Here is a 14,599-nt window from a genome sequence, read left to right as displayed (position 1 = left end):
AAGTAATACTTTAGTATGCCATCCAAAATTTGACAAAAAAGTCAAAAAATATATTTTTGTCCAAAATTTGACAAAAAAGTTATAGGTTAGATGTCATCCAAAAATCTGACAAAAGTCATACTGAAGTATGTCATCCAAAATTTGACAAAAAAGTCAAAAAATATATTTTTGTCCAAAATTTGACAAAAAAGGCATACTTAAGTATGCCATCCAAAATTTGACAAAAAAGTCAAAAAATATATTTTTGTCCAAAATTTGACAAAAAAGTTATAGGTTAGATGTCATCCAAAATTTGACAAATAAGTCAAAAAATATATTTTTGTCCAAAATTTGACAAAAAAGTTATAGGTTAGATGTCATCCAAAAATCTGACAAAAGTCATACTGAAGTATGTCATCCAAAATTTGACAAAAAAGTCAAAAAATATATTTTTGTCCAAAATTTGACAAAAAAGGCATACTTTAGTATGCCATCCAAAATTTGACAAAAAAGTCAAAAAATATATTTTTGTCCAAAATTTGACAAAAAAGTTATAGGTTAGTATGTCATCCAAAAATCTGACAAAAGTCAAACTGAAGTATGTCATCCAAAATTTGACAAAAAAGTCAAAAAATATATTTTTGTCCAAAATTTGACAAAAAAGGCATACTTTAGTATGCCATCCAAAATTTGACAAAAAAGTCAAAAAATATATTTTTGTCCAAAATTTGACAAAAAAGTTATAGGTTAGTATGTCATCCAAAACTATGACAAAAGTCATACTTTAGTATGCCATCCAAAATTTGACAAAAAAGTCAAAAAATATATTTTTGTCCAAAATTTGACAAAAAAGTTATAGGTTAGTATGTCATCCAAAAATCTGACAAAAAAGTCAAAATATATATTTTTGTCCAAAATTTGACAAAAAAGTAATACTTTAGTATGCCATCCAAAATTTGACAAAAAAGTCAAAAAATATATTTTTGTCCAAAATTTGACAAAAAAGTTATAGGTTAGATGTCATCCAAAAATCTGACAAAAGTCATACTGAAGTATGTCATCCAAAATTTGACAAAAAAGTCAAAAAATATATTTTTGTCCAAAATTTGACAAAAAAGGCATACTTAAGTATGCCATCCAAAATTTGACAAAAAAGTCAAAAAATATATTTTTGTCCAAAATTTGACAAAAAAGTTATAGGTTAGATGTCATCCAAAAATCTGACAAAAGTCAAACTGAAGTATGTCATCCAAAATTTGACAAAAAAGTCAAAAAATATATTTTTGTCCAAAATTTGACAAAAAAGGCATACTTTAGTATGCCATCCAAAATTTGACAAAAAAGTCAAAAAATATATTTTTGTCCAAAATTTGACAAAAAAGTTATAGGTTAGTATGTCATCCAAAAATCTGACAAAAGTCATACTTTAGTATGTCATCCAAAATTTGACAAAAAAGTCAAAAAATATATTTTTGTCCAAAATTTGACAAAAAAGTTATAGGTTAGTATGTCATCCAAAAATCTGACAAAAGTCATACTTTAGTATGTCATCCAAAATTTGACAAAAAAGTCAAAAAATATATTTTTGTCCAAAATTTGACAAAAAAGTCAAAAAATATATTTTTGTCCAAAATTTGACAAAAAAGTAATACTTTAGTATGCCATCCAAAATTTGACAAAAAAGTCAAAAAATATATTTTTGTCCAAAATTTGACAAAAAAGTCAAAAAATATATTTTTGTCCAAAATTTGACAAAAAAGTTATAGGTTAGTATGTCATCCAAAAATCTGACAAAAGTCATACTTAAGTATGTCATCCAAAATTTGACAAAAAAGTCAAAAAATATATTTTTGTCCAAAATTTGACAAAAAAGGCATACTTTAGTATGCCATCCAAAATTTGACAAAAAAAGTCAAAAAATATATTTTTGTCCAAAATTTGACAAAAAAGGCATACTTTAGTATGCCATCCAAAATTTGACAAAAAAAGTCAAAAAATATATTTTTGTCCAAAATTTGAAAAAAAAGTTATAGGTTAGTATGTCATCCAAAAATCTGACAAAAGTCATACTTTAGTATGTCATCCAAAATTTGACAAAAAAGTCAAAAAATATATTTTTGTCCAAAATTTGACAAAAAAGTTATAGGTTAATATGTCATCCAAAAATCTGACAAAAGTCATACTTAAGTATGTCATCCAAAATTTGACAAAAAAGTCAAAAAATATATTTTTGTCCAAAATTTGACAAAAAAGGCATACTTTAGTATGTCATCCAAAATTTGACAACAAAGTCAAAAAATATATTTTTGTCCAAAATTTGACAAAAAAGTAATAGGTAAGTATGTCATCCAAAAATCTGACAAAAGTCATACTTAAGTACGTCATCCAAAATTTGACAAAAAGTCAAAAAATATATTTTTGTCCAAAATTTGACAAAAAAGTCCAAAAATATATTTTTGTCCAAAATTTGACAAAAAAGTTATAGGTTAGTATGTCATCCAAAAATCTGACAAAAGTCATACTTAAGTATGTCATCCAAAATTTGACAAAAAAGTCAAAAAATATATTTTTGTCCAAAATTTGACAAAAAAGGCATACTTTAGTATGTCATCCAAAATTTGACAAAAAAGTCAAAAAATATATTTTTGTCCAAAATTTGACAAAAAAGTTATAGGTTAGTATGTCATCCAAAAATCTGACAAAAGTCATACTTTAGTATGTCATCCAAAATTTGACAACAAAGTCAAAAAATATATTTTTGTCCAAAATTTGACAAAAAAGTAATAGGTTAGTATGTCATCCAAAAATCTGACAAAAGTCATACTTCAGTATGTCATCCAAAATTTGACAAAAAAGTCAAAAAATATATTTTTGTCCAAAATTTGACAAAAAAGTTATAGGTTAGTATGTCATCCAAAAATCTGACAAAAGTCATACTTTAGTATGTCATCCAAAATTTGACAAAAAAGTCAAAAAATATATTTTTGTCCAAAATTTGACAAAAAAGTCAAAAAATATATTTTTGTCCAAAATTTGACAAAAAAGTAATACTTTAGTATGCCATCCAAAATTTGACAAAAAAGTCAAAAAATATATTTTTGTCCAAAATTTGACAAAAAAGTCAAAAAATATATTTTTGTCCAAAATTTGACAAAAAGTTATAGGTTAGTATGTCATCCAAAAATCTGACAAAAGTCATACTTAAGTATGTCATCCAAAATTTGACAAAAAAGTCAAAAAATATATTTTTGTCCAAAATTTGACAAAAAAGGCATACTTTAGTATGCCATCCAAAATTTGACAAAAAAAGTCAAAAAATATATTTTTGTCCAAAATTTGAAAAAAAAGTTATAGGTTAGTATGTCATCCAAAAATCTGACAAAAGTCATACTTAAGTATGTCATCCAAAATTTGACAAAAAAGTCAAAAAATATATTTTTGTCCAAAATTTGACAAAAAAGGCATACTTTAGTATGTCATCCAAAATTTGACAAAAAAAGTCAAAAAATATATTTTTGTCCAAAATTTGAAAAAAAAGTTATAGGTTAGTTTGTCATCCAAAAATCTGACAAAAGTCATACTTTAGTATGTCATCCAAAATTTGACAAAAGTCATACTTTAGTATGTCATCCAAAATTTGACAAAAAAGTCAAAAAATATATTTTTGTCCAAAATTTGACAAAAAAGTCAAAAAATATATTTTTGTCCAAAATTTGACAAAAAAGTAATACTTTAGTATGCCATCCAAAATTTGACAAAAAAGTCAAAAAATATATTTTTGTCCAAAATTTGACAAAAAAGTCAAAAAATATATTTTTGTCCAAAATTTGACAAAAAGTTATAGGTTAGTATGTCATCCAAAAATCTGACAAAAGTCATACTTAAGTATGTCATCCAAAATTTGACAAAAAAGTCAAAAAATATATTTTTGTCCAAAATTTGACAAAAAAGGCATACTTTAGTATGCCATCCAAAATTTGACAAAAAAAGTCAAAAAATATATTTTTGTCCAAAATTTGAAAAAAAAGTTATAGGTTAGTATGTCATCCAAAAATCTGACAAAAGTCATACTTAAGTATGTCATCCAAAATTTGACAAAAAAGTCAAAAAATATATTTTTGTCCAAAATTTGACAAAAAAGTAATAGGTTAGTATGTCATCCAAAAATCTGACAAAAGTCATACTTAAGTATGTCATCCAAAATTTGACAAAAAAGTCAAAAAATATATTTTTGTCCAAAATTTGACATAAAAGGCATACTTTAGTATTCTATCCAAAATTTGACAAAAAAGTCAAAAAATATATTTTTGTCCAAAATTTGAAAAAAAAGTTATAGGTTAGTTTGTCATCCAAAAATCTGACAAAAGTCATACTTTAGTATGTCATCCAAAATTTGACAAAAAAGTCCAAAAATATATTTTTGTCCAAAATTTGACAAAAAAGTTATAGGTTATTATGTCATCCAAAAATCTGACAAAAGTCATACTTTAGTATGTCATCCAAAATTTGACAAAAAAGTCCAAAAATATATTTTTGTCCAAAATTTGACAAAAAAGTTATAGGTTAGTATGTCATCCAAAAATCTGACAAAAGTCATACTTTAGTATGTCATCCAAAATTTGACAAAAAAGTCCAAAAATATATTTTTGTCCAAAATTTGACAAAAAAGTTATAGGTTATTATGTCATCCAAAAATCTGACAAAAGTCATACTTTAGTATGTCATTCAAAATTTGACAAAAAAGTCAAAAAATATATTTTTGTCCAAAATTTGACAAAAAAGTAATACTTTAGTATGCCATCCAAAATTTGACAAAAAAGTCCAAAAATATATTTTTGTCCAAAATTTGACAAAAAAGTTATAGGTTAGTATGTCATCCAAAAATCTGACAAAAGTCATACTTTAGTATGTCATCCAAAAATTGACAAACAAAAGACAGATCAGAATTATGTCTTTAATCTCAGAATTTTAGGGGAAAATTTTTTGTCCAAAATTATTATTTTTTTAATCTGGCCCTAATACTCTATTAGGAATAAATGATGTACCAAATACATTAAAATAAAATAAAATGATTCCCATTCATTTTGTATTAAGTTAAATATATTATTAGTTACATATTTATAATAATTATCATGTATCACATTCTGTTGATTCAGATATGAATATGAGATTATAGACTATAGAGTTGAACCATTAATGTAGGATTATCAGTGATGACGGTGTTAATGATGTTCATGGGTTTGGAAAACGGAGTGACGGACTGTGTCCACCAGATGGTGCTAGTGTCTTTATTTTTTACACTTACGTACTCATCTCTTCAGGTTGTTTTCTGGCACTGACTCTCTCAGGACCAAAAGTCCTTGTGGGGACCAAAACCTGGTCCTAATGAGGCAGAACCTCATTATGAGGACGCGTGTAAGTTTAGAAAAACATTAGCTAAGATTTTAATTGTGGTAAGGTTAAGTTTAGGGTTAGGCATTAAGTAATAACTAGTTATGGTCATGGTTAAGGTTAGTGTGTGTGTGTTGTTCACAGTTCCTGTATTTGTAGCTGAAGTAATTAAAGTAATTAAAGAGGTGGTGACTCTTTTTTCTTTCAAATTCCTCTTTATTTTGTCTGAAAGTGACTTCATAGATAATGATACACATTAAAATGGAGACTGTGTTTCATCATGTCACTGTAATGAGCCTCAGTGGACTTTGTCCTCTTCATCAGGTCCACTCGCTCCCCCGAGAAGACACAGCGTGGGCACCTGGACTCTCCCTCTGGAGGCCGACAGAAGGCCGGAGTTTGTTTCCAACTTTGGTCACCATGGCAACGAAACACAAACACATAACTTCCAGTTGCATCATCCAGAACAACCAAAGAGAAAAAAAAGTAAATTCAAATATTTCATTATTATTGTTTTAGAATGTTTATTTATTACACTAGAGCGACGTCACAGCCTTCATTACAGTCACTGGAACTGGACATCATCATCATCATCATCATCATCACACGACATGAAAGCTATTGAAAATAATAACTGTCTTTTTTTTGAATACTTGAAAAAAAGAGAAAAGGTTTAACAAACACAATCACAAAAGTCCATAAGGTGAAGTGGGTTTAAAGGAAAATGTAATGTACTTTACTTATATAGTCCTTTACAACAACCCACAGGTGACCACAGTGCAAACAGCATTACATAAGCAAAATAAAAACATATAGTATGAAACACAATCTCATTACACATAAACCGAAGTGTAAAAACAAATAATACTAAAGAATAATACTAAAAAGGAATAAAAATAAAACTCCAGTACCAAACGAGAACAAAAAAAAGGTCAGTTAAAAAAAACTATGCAAACACAGAACTGTCTGTTGTTCTTCTCCACTTCAATTTATCATCTTAAAGTGGAAGAGGTTTTCTGTTTTCTTACCAGAAAATGACTTTGGTAGAAGTTGAAGTGACTTTTAGTCCCATTACATGTGACATTTACTGTACTTCAGTATCAATGTTTTTTTTTGAAGTGTCTGTTAGGGTTAGGGTTAAAAAAAAAATTCTGAATTCAATCAAATCAGATTCAATCTGTTTTGAATCTGATTCGAATCTGAGTCAAATCTACAAAACAAGTAAAAATCTGTTTACCATTTCTAACAGACACTTTGCTATTCTGGTCTTTTTTCAAAACAAACTTTAAATATTATGTTACGAAGAAAAGGTTGCGTTTTTTTCTTAGGATCCAGGATCCAAATCTGTCTCACGGTTTGTTCCACTCCTGGTTCAAATCAGATTCAAATCCAAAACGCACACAACAAAAATTATTATTATTGACAGAAAAAAACCAATACAAAAAAATTTTCAGTCTGATTTTCACAGATTTTTATTCGTGTCTGTAAGTTTTTTTTCAGGGTCTTTTTTCACAAGATTTTTTTCAGGGTCTATTTTCACAAGATTTTTTCCGTGATCTGTTTTAATGAAAATAAAAAATTCTTGATCTGTTTTTCCGAGATTTTATTTCCGGGTCGGTTTGTACAACATTTTTTTTCTGGGTCTATTTTTACGGGATTTTTTGTTGTGGTCTGTTATTATGAAAAAAAGAGCAGGGTTTCCCCCTGCTTACCCGCTAAGCCCGGTGGTAGGACCTCTCGGGCAGCCCATGGCATTTTTGTAAAAAATTATTAAAAGTTTGCAGGAAAATTTAAATTATGACTATTATGTGTTATTGTAAGACAATTATTAACAATACTTTTACACCACCTATAAAGTCTTACAAAAAGACACACTCTTGAAATAAAAAAAAATTCATTTAAATACTATTTAAGTAATCGGCCAGTGAATCTTAAAACAAGCCATGCAATGGTCACATTTAAAAGTAAAATAAAGCATAAACATAAATAAAAAAGTGGTAGTGCCTCCTCATCTGGTGCAGACAAACGGCCCTTTTATTTCTGCGTACCACCCCTGCGCTGTTCTCTTCTCCCTCTCCTGCGTTCTCTTCCAAAGCAGACTAGATAATTTCTCTACGTGTTTTATCCCCACATAAGAATAATTATCTTTATGATGAGGATGGAGTACAGTCGCGATAAAGTGCAGGTGATCCGAGTAGATCTGAGTAAAACGTGGTGGCGGAGGTCTGCTCTCTCCGAGTGCTTTCCTAGTTTGATCTGTAATTTATGCTTATTCATTTAGACATTGCTGAAGAATTGCACGCACACTCCTCAGTACTTCACTGATTTATGTCGACATATATACGACTTTCTTTCCTTCTTACAATATCACTTTTCTCTGGTGCCGATATCAGGGCCTTGGGTATCTATTGAGACAGATATCAGTTTGATACGGCCATTTTACACCTTTTAAACAAAGCAACACGTCTGTGCTGATGTGCATTTACGCACGAGGTACACCGGATCATCAGGACCTGACAGTTATTCATGTTCTATGTTCTGCAGCCTATCCACACTAACCCTAAAACTGTCACATCTGTCTCTCTTGGTAATACTTCGACTGCTTGAATTGTGAAGCGAAGCAACTGTTAAACTCAAAAGTCGTCATCATAAAGTAAATCATTATTTGTACATCGGGACGAGCGTGCGCACAAGCGTCCGTACGTGGCACGGCATTGACTGCTCGCTATTTGATTTCCACAAACACTACACAGTGTGTGCCTGTACGCTCATGTAGAATTGTACTTAACAGTCACGCATGGTCTTCATGTCACGTATTTGAGGTGTAGTTCACCCGTAGGTGTATGTGCAACAGACGTGTTGATCAGGCAAATTTACATGCGCACGTTAGAGGTTTGATGTCATCGCATTGACGCTGTTTTTTAAGTATAGTGTGCTGGCTCACACACACGTGCACGCATGCATACACCACTTCCAAACATTTCTAGTTATTTTAACAGACATCATTCTCCAAGTCTGTAACATATATTTTGCTCCCATAAAGAATACATGCCCAACCTATAACATGACTCAGTTAAAATGCTGTTGCAGATTTTTATTTACATTTTTACAGTCCAAATTTACCAATGTGATTCTGATAGGATTTTACATTTTTCTCTTTCTTTACAATTACTCATTCAGAGATTTTAATCACTATCAGACCAATTCTGATACTAAGTATCCTATTGCGCATCCCTTATTAAAGCAATTTCAAAACAAATCTAAATAAAATAGTAATTATTTTTATCGAATTGATTGAAAAGGACTAAACTGAAGCTTATTATATATCCTGCAAATAATAATAATAACATTGATAGATGTGATTCCACATGATTTATCATTATATTTCATTTATTCATCAATTTCTTTAATGTGCTCTCAACTTTGAAAGAAAGAGAAAAACTGTTTTGAAAAAAGAGATAATAAAGATAACAAATAGGAAAAATTAAAAGGAATGGTTATGGTTTTTGACATTGAGTAAATGAGGTTGCTATGCAGAGTCAATGTGTTGCATAGTTGCATATGAGCTGCCTGTTTGAAGGAGAAAGGAGAAAGAAAAGACGCATGAGAAAACATGTGTTAATCATGTTCCAGTGCTCTTGTCTCCCGCTCAGTCAGCACAAAGAACACCTGCCCTGTTTGTAACACAGTGACTCTTCATCGGCCCTCGTCCATCTCACTTTAAAAAAACAAAAAACAAAATTGTGCCTTTAAAATCCTCAGAGAAGTAGCAAACATGTATCATAAAAACAGCAACAGAAACATGATGGGAAACAAAAAACAGTCTTGAATCCCATTTGTGGAAACAAGAAAACTTGTTGATAACAGAGGTCACGACCTACAGCTCAGCAAAAGGCCGGTTTTTTAATATGATGCGTATTTTACTCAAGTTGAAACCATACATCAGTGGGTTGAGGAGCAGCTGGAACGTGACCCAGTACAGCGACAGAATGATCCTCAGCACGTTTGGAGTTCCTTTCATGTTAAACCTGCTCTGTACAATTTCAAAACTGCATCCTAAAGAGAAGTTGATCAGCGCTACCACGTGAGGCACACACGTGCTGACTGCCTTCTCCTGTGACTGTTTGCAGCCCGAGAAGCAAACCAGCAGAATCTTAAAGTAGGTATATATGACGAGGATCATAGGAAAAACAACGGTGCTGAACACGGCGATGAGGCCGTAGATGTTGTTGATGCTCGTATCTGAACACGCCAGTCTGACCACAGAGTAGTTGTCGCAGTAAACCTTATCGATGACATTCCCACACAGCCGCATAGACGACGTCTGAGCGATCATGATGACACAGATGACGATCCCGGACAACCACCCTACAGCGAGCAGTTTGGAGACCGTGGACGTCGACATGCGTGTGCTGTACTGCAGAGGGCAACAGATGGCGAGGTAGCGATCATACGACATAATGGTTAAGAGCAAAAATTCCACAGTGCCATAAGTGTGTGTGCAATAAAGCTGCAGGAGACATAAAGGAACAGAGATGGTGTGAACATCAGCGAGGATCTGCACCAGCAGCAATGGAAACACACTTGTGCCCCCACACAGTTCATTTACAAACAGGCTGCACAGAAACACGTACATAGGCTCGTGTAGACTTCTGTTCATACAGATGACTACAATCAGCAGCACGTTAGCACACACGGCGACCATGTAGATACACAGAACAAACACGAAAAACACGTATTTAAGGAGACCGAGTTCAGTGTACGCAGACAACGTGAAGTATGACACCAGAGTGTAGTTCATCATCCAAACACATCAGAACAAACTGAACAACTCCTCCTCACTCCTGACTGAGCTGGAGGTTTGCTGCTGCTCCTTTAAACCTGGAACATGCACGCAAGCAAGCACGCACGCACGCATGCACGCACGCACGCACGCACGCACGCACGCACGCACGCATGGTATCAGGGGCATTTTATGCCAGCACACTATACTAAAACGCCTTAACTGCGTCACCTACACCTGCATAAAGACTGAAAAACATGCGTGCGATACGCGTGCGTACAGGCACGCGTATTGCGAGTACACCAAATAATGAAGGGTGATGGCTGATAAGTGTCTTGCCACGTGCGAACGCTGCAGACGCCTGTGCGCACGCTCGTCTCAATGTACAAATAATTATTTATTTTGTGATGACGAATTTTGAGTTTAACAGCTGCTTCGCTTCAGCAGTCGAAATATTAACAAGAAAGACAGATGTGACAGTTTAAGCTATTTCAGTCACACGTTAAGGCGTCTGATGCGTTGGCTTCAGTACAATAGTGATACACGCGTTCACGCCTATAGCGTGTGTACGCCTATTGTTCAGGCGCGAAACTAAGGAAGAGGCTGTGCGCATTTACGCACGAGGTACACCGGATCATCAAGACCTGACAGTTATTCATGTTCTATGTTCTGCAGCCTATCCACACTAACCCTAAACTGTCACATATGTCTCCCTTGGTAATACTTCGACTGCTTGAATTGTGAAGCGAAGCAGCTGTTAAACTCAAAAGTCGTCATCATAAAGCAAATCATTATTTGTACATCGAGACGAGCGTGCGCACAGGCGTCCGCACGTGGCACGGCATGAATGACCGCTCGCTATTTGATTTCCACAAACACTACACAGTGTGTGCGCTCATGTAGAATTGTACTCAACAGTCACGCGTGGACTTCATGTCAAGTATTTGAGGCGTAGTTCACCCGTCACGTAGGCTTATGTGCAACAGCACGTGTGCGTGACACATACGCGATGCTCGCGCGGATTTACACGTGCACGTTAGAGGTTTGATGTCATCGCGTCAGTGCTGTACACGCGTTTTTAGTATAGTGTGCTGGCACGCACACACGCATGCATACACCACCTACAAACATTTCTAGTTATTAAAACAGACATCATTCTCCAAGTCTGTAACATATATTGTGCTCCCATAAATAATACATGCCCAACCTATAACATGACTGAGTTAATAAAATGCTGTTGCAGATTTTTATTTACATTTTTACAGTCCATATTTAAAGGTGCATTATGTAATAAATCTAAAGCAACTATATAACAAATATAACAAACGGAACTCACCAACAACAACAGTATAGCCAAAACATTTGCATTAAAAAAAATGTTTTTGCAGACTGCAAATCATGTTTATGTTTTGAAATCATGTTTTGGCATGTGGCGCCACCTACCGCCGTCTACCAATCATTGCAATCAGTAGAGTTTCAGCTGCCGAGCAACCACGGGTTGCCAGTTGCGTCAAAAAACAAACCTAAAAGACCTTGGTATTTTGAATTTGAATGTAGTAACAGTTTTTGGCCACATTCTTACATATGGCACCTTTAACAATGTGATTCTGATAGGATTTTACATTTTTCTCTTTCTTTACAATTACTCATTCAGAGATTTTAATCACTATCAGACCAATTCTGATACAAAGTATCCTATTGCTCATCCCTAATTAAAGCAATTTCAAAACAAAACTAAATAAAATAGTCATTATTTTTATTGAATTGATTGAAAAAGACTAAACTGAAGCTTATTACATATCCTGCAAATAATAATAATATAGATAGATGTGATTCCACATGATTTATCATTAGATTTCATTTATTTATTAATTTCTTTAATGTGCTCTCAACTTTGAAAGAAAGAGAAAAACTGTTTTGAAAAAAGATAATAAAGATAACAAATAGGAAAAATTAAAAGGAATGGTTATGGTTTTTGACATTGAGTAAATGAGGTTGCTATGCAGAGTCAATGTGTTGCATAGTTGCATATGAGCTGCCTGTTTGAAGGAGAAAGGAGAAAGAGAAGACGCATGAGAAAACATGTGTTAATCATGTTCCACCTGCCCTGTATGTAACACAGTGACTCTTCATCGGCCCTCGTCCATCTCACTTAAAAAAATCCAACTAAATTGTGCCTTTAAAATCCTCAAAAGTTGTAAGACTGTAGAAGTTCTCAAACATGTCTCATAAAAACAGCAACAGAAACATGATGGGAAACAAAAAACACTCTTGAATCCCATTTGTGGAAACAAGAAAACTTGTTGATAACAGAGGTCACGACCTACAGCTCAGCAAAAGGCCGGTTTTTTAATATGATGCGTATTTTACTCAAGTTGAAACCATACATCAGTGGGTTGAGGAGCAGCTGGACCGGGAGCCAGTACAGCGACAGGATGATCCTCAGCACGTTTGGAGTTCCTTTCATGTTAAACCTGCTCTGAACAATTTCAAAAGTGCCTCCCAAAGTGAAGTTGATCAGCGCTACCACGTGAGGCACACACGTGCTGACTGCCTTCTCCCGTGACTGTTTACAGCCCGAGAAGCAAACCAGCAGAATCTTCATGTAGGTATATATGACGAGGGTCATAGGAAAAACAACGGTGCTGAACGTGGTGATGAGGCCGTAGATGTTGTTGATGCTCGTATCTGAACACGCCAGTCTGACCACAGAGTAGTTGTCGCAGTAAACCTTATCGATGACATTCCCACACAGCCGCATAGACGACGTCTGAGTGATCATGATGACACACATGACGATCCCGAACAACCACCCTACAGCGAGCAGTTTGGAGACCGTGGACGTCGACATGCGTGTGCTGTACTGCAGAGGGCAACAGATGGCGAGGTAGCGATCATACGACATAATGGTTAAGAGCAAAAATTCCACAGTGCCATAAGTGTGTGTGCAATAAAGCTGCAGGAGACAGAAAGGAACAGAGATGGTGTGAACATCAGCGAGGATCTGCACCAGCAGCAATGGAAACACACTTGTGCCCCCACACAGTTCATTTACAAACAGGCTGCACAGAAACACGTACATAGGCTCGTGTAGACTTCTGTTCATACAGATGACTACAATCAGCAGCACGTTAGCACACACGGCGACCATGTAGATACACAGAACAAACACGAAAAACACGTATTTAAGGAGACCGAGTTCAGTGTACGCAGACAACGTGAAGTATGACACCAGAGTGTAGTTCATCATCCAAACACATCAGAACAAACTGAACAACTCCTCCTCACTCCTGACTGAGCTGGAGGTTTGCTGCTGCTCCTTTAAACCTGGAACATGCACGCAAGCAAGCACGCAAGCACGCACGCACGCACGCACGCACGCACGCACGCACGCACGCACGCACGCACGCACGCACGCACGCACGCATGGTATCAGGGGCATTTTATGCCAGCACACTATACTAAAACGCCTTAACTGCGTCACCTACACCTGCATAAAGACTGAAAAACATGCGTGCGATACACGTGCGTACAGGCACGCGTATTGCGAGTACACCAAATAATGAAGGGTGATGGCTGATAAGTGTCTTGCCACGTGCGAACGCTGCAGACGCCTGTGCGCACGCTCGTCTCAATGTACAAATAATTATTTATTTTGTGATGACGAATTTTGAGTTTAACAGCTGCTTCGCTTCAGCAGTCGAAATATTAACAAGAAAGACAGATGTGACAGTTTAAGCTATTTCAGTCACACGTTAAGGCGTCTGATGCGTTGGCTTCAGTACAATAGTGATACACGCGTTCACGCCTATAGCGTGTGCACGCCTATTGTTCAGGCGCGAAACTAAGGAAGAGGCTGTGCGCATTTACGCACGAGGTACACCGGATCATCAGGATCTGACAGTTATTCATGTTCTATGTTCTGCAGCCTATCCACACTAACCCTAAACTGTCACATATGTCTCCCTTGGTAATACTTCGACTGCTTGAATTGTGAAGCGAAGCAGCTGTTAAACTCAAAAGTCGTCATCATAAAGCAAATCATTATTTGTACATCGAGACGAGCGTGCGCACAGGCGTCCGCACGTGGCACGGCATGAATGACCGCTCGCTATTTGATTTCCACAAACACTACACATTGTGTGCGCTCATGTAGAATTGTACTCAACAGTCACGCGTGGACTTCATGTCAAGTATTTGAGTCGTAGTTCACCCGTCACGTAGGCGTATGTGCAACAGCACGTGTGTGTGACACATACGCGATGCTCGCGCGAATTTACACGTGCACGTTAGAGGTTTGATGTCATCGCGTCAGTGCTGTACACGCGTTTTTAGTATAGTGTGCTGGCACGCACACACGCATGCATACACCACCTACAAACATTTCTAGTTATTAAAACAGACATCATTCTCCAAGTCTGTAACATATATTGTGCTCCCATAAAT

The 14,599-nt window shown here is 34.9% G+C and overlaps 2 protein-coding genes across 2 annotated transcripts; both read right to left on the bottom strand.

Moving 5' to 3' along the window:
- Positions 1–9,247: 9,247 nt before the first annotated feature.
- Positions 9,248–10,174, bottom strand: LOC310925139 (olfactory receptor 4B13-like; the record flags this gene model as incomplete). The annotated part of the gene is made up of 1 exon (XM_083887011.1): positions 9,248–10,174. One exon carries the CDS (start codon positions 10,172–10,174, stop codon positions 9,248–9,250), a length of 927 nt encoding a protein of 308 aa, XP_083743137.1.
- Positions 10,175–12,476: 2,302 nt separating this feature from the next.
- On the bottom strand, positions 12,477–13,403 carry LOC310925138 (olfactory receptor 4B13-like; the record flags this gene model as incomplete). Its single annotated transcript, XM_083887010.1, has 1 exon — positions 12,477–13,403. One exon carries the CDS (start codon positions 13,401–13,403, stop codon positions 12,477–12,479), a length of 927 nt encoding a protein of 308 aa, XP_083743136.1.
- Between the last annotated feature and the right edge of the window lie 1,196 nt (positions 13,404–14,599).

The sequence above is a fragment of the Microchirus variegatus genome, assembly GCF_963457635.1.
Source record: "Microchirus variegatus genome assembly, chromosome: 3".
Taxonomy (NCBI): Eukaryota; Metazoa; Chordata; class Actinopteri; order Pleuronectiformes; family Soleidae; genus Microchirus; species Microchirus variegatus.
Note: the sequence above shows the minus strand (reverse complement) of the source record. Positions and strands in the feature narration are given on the sequence as shown.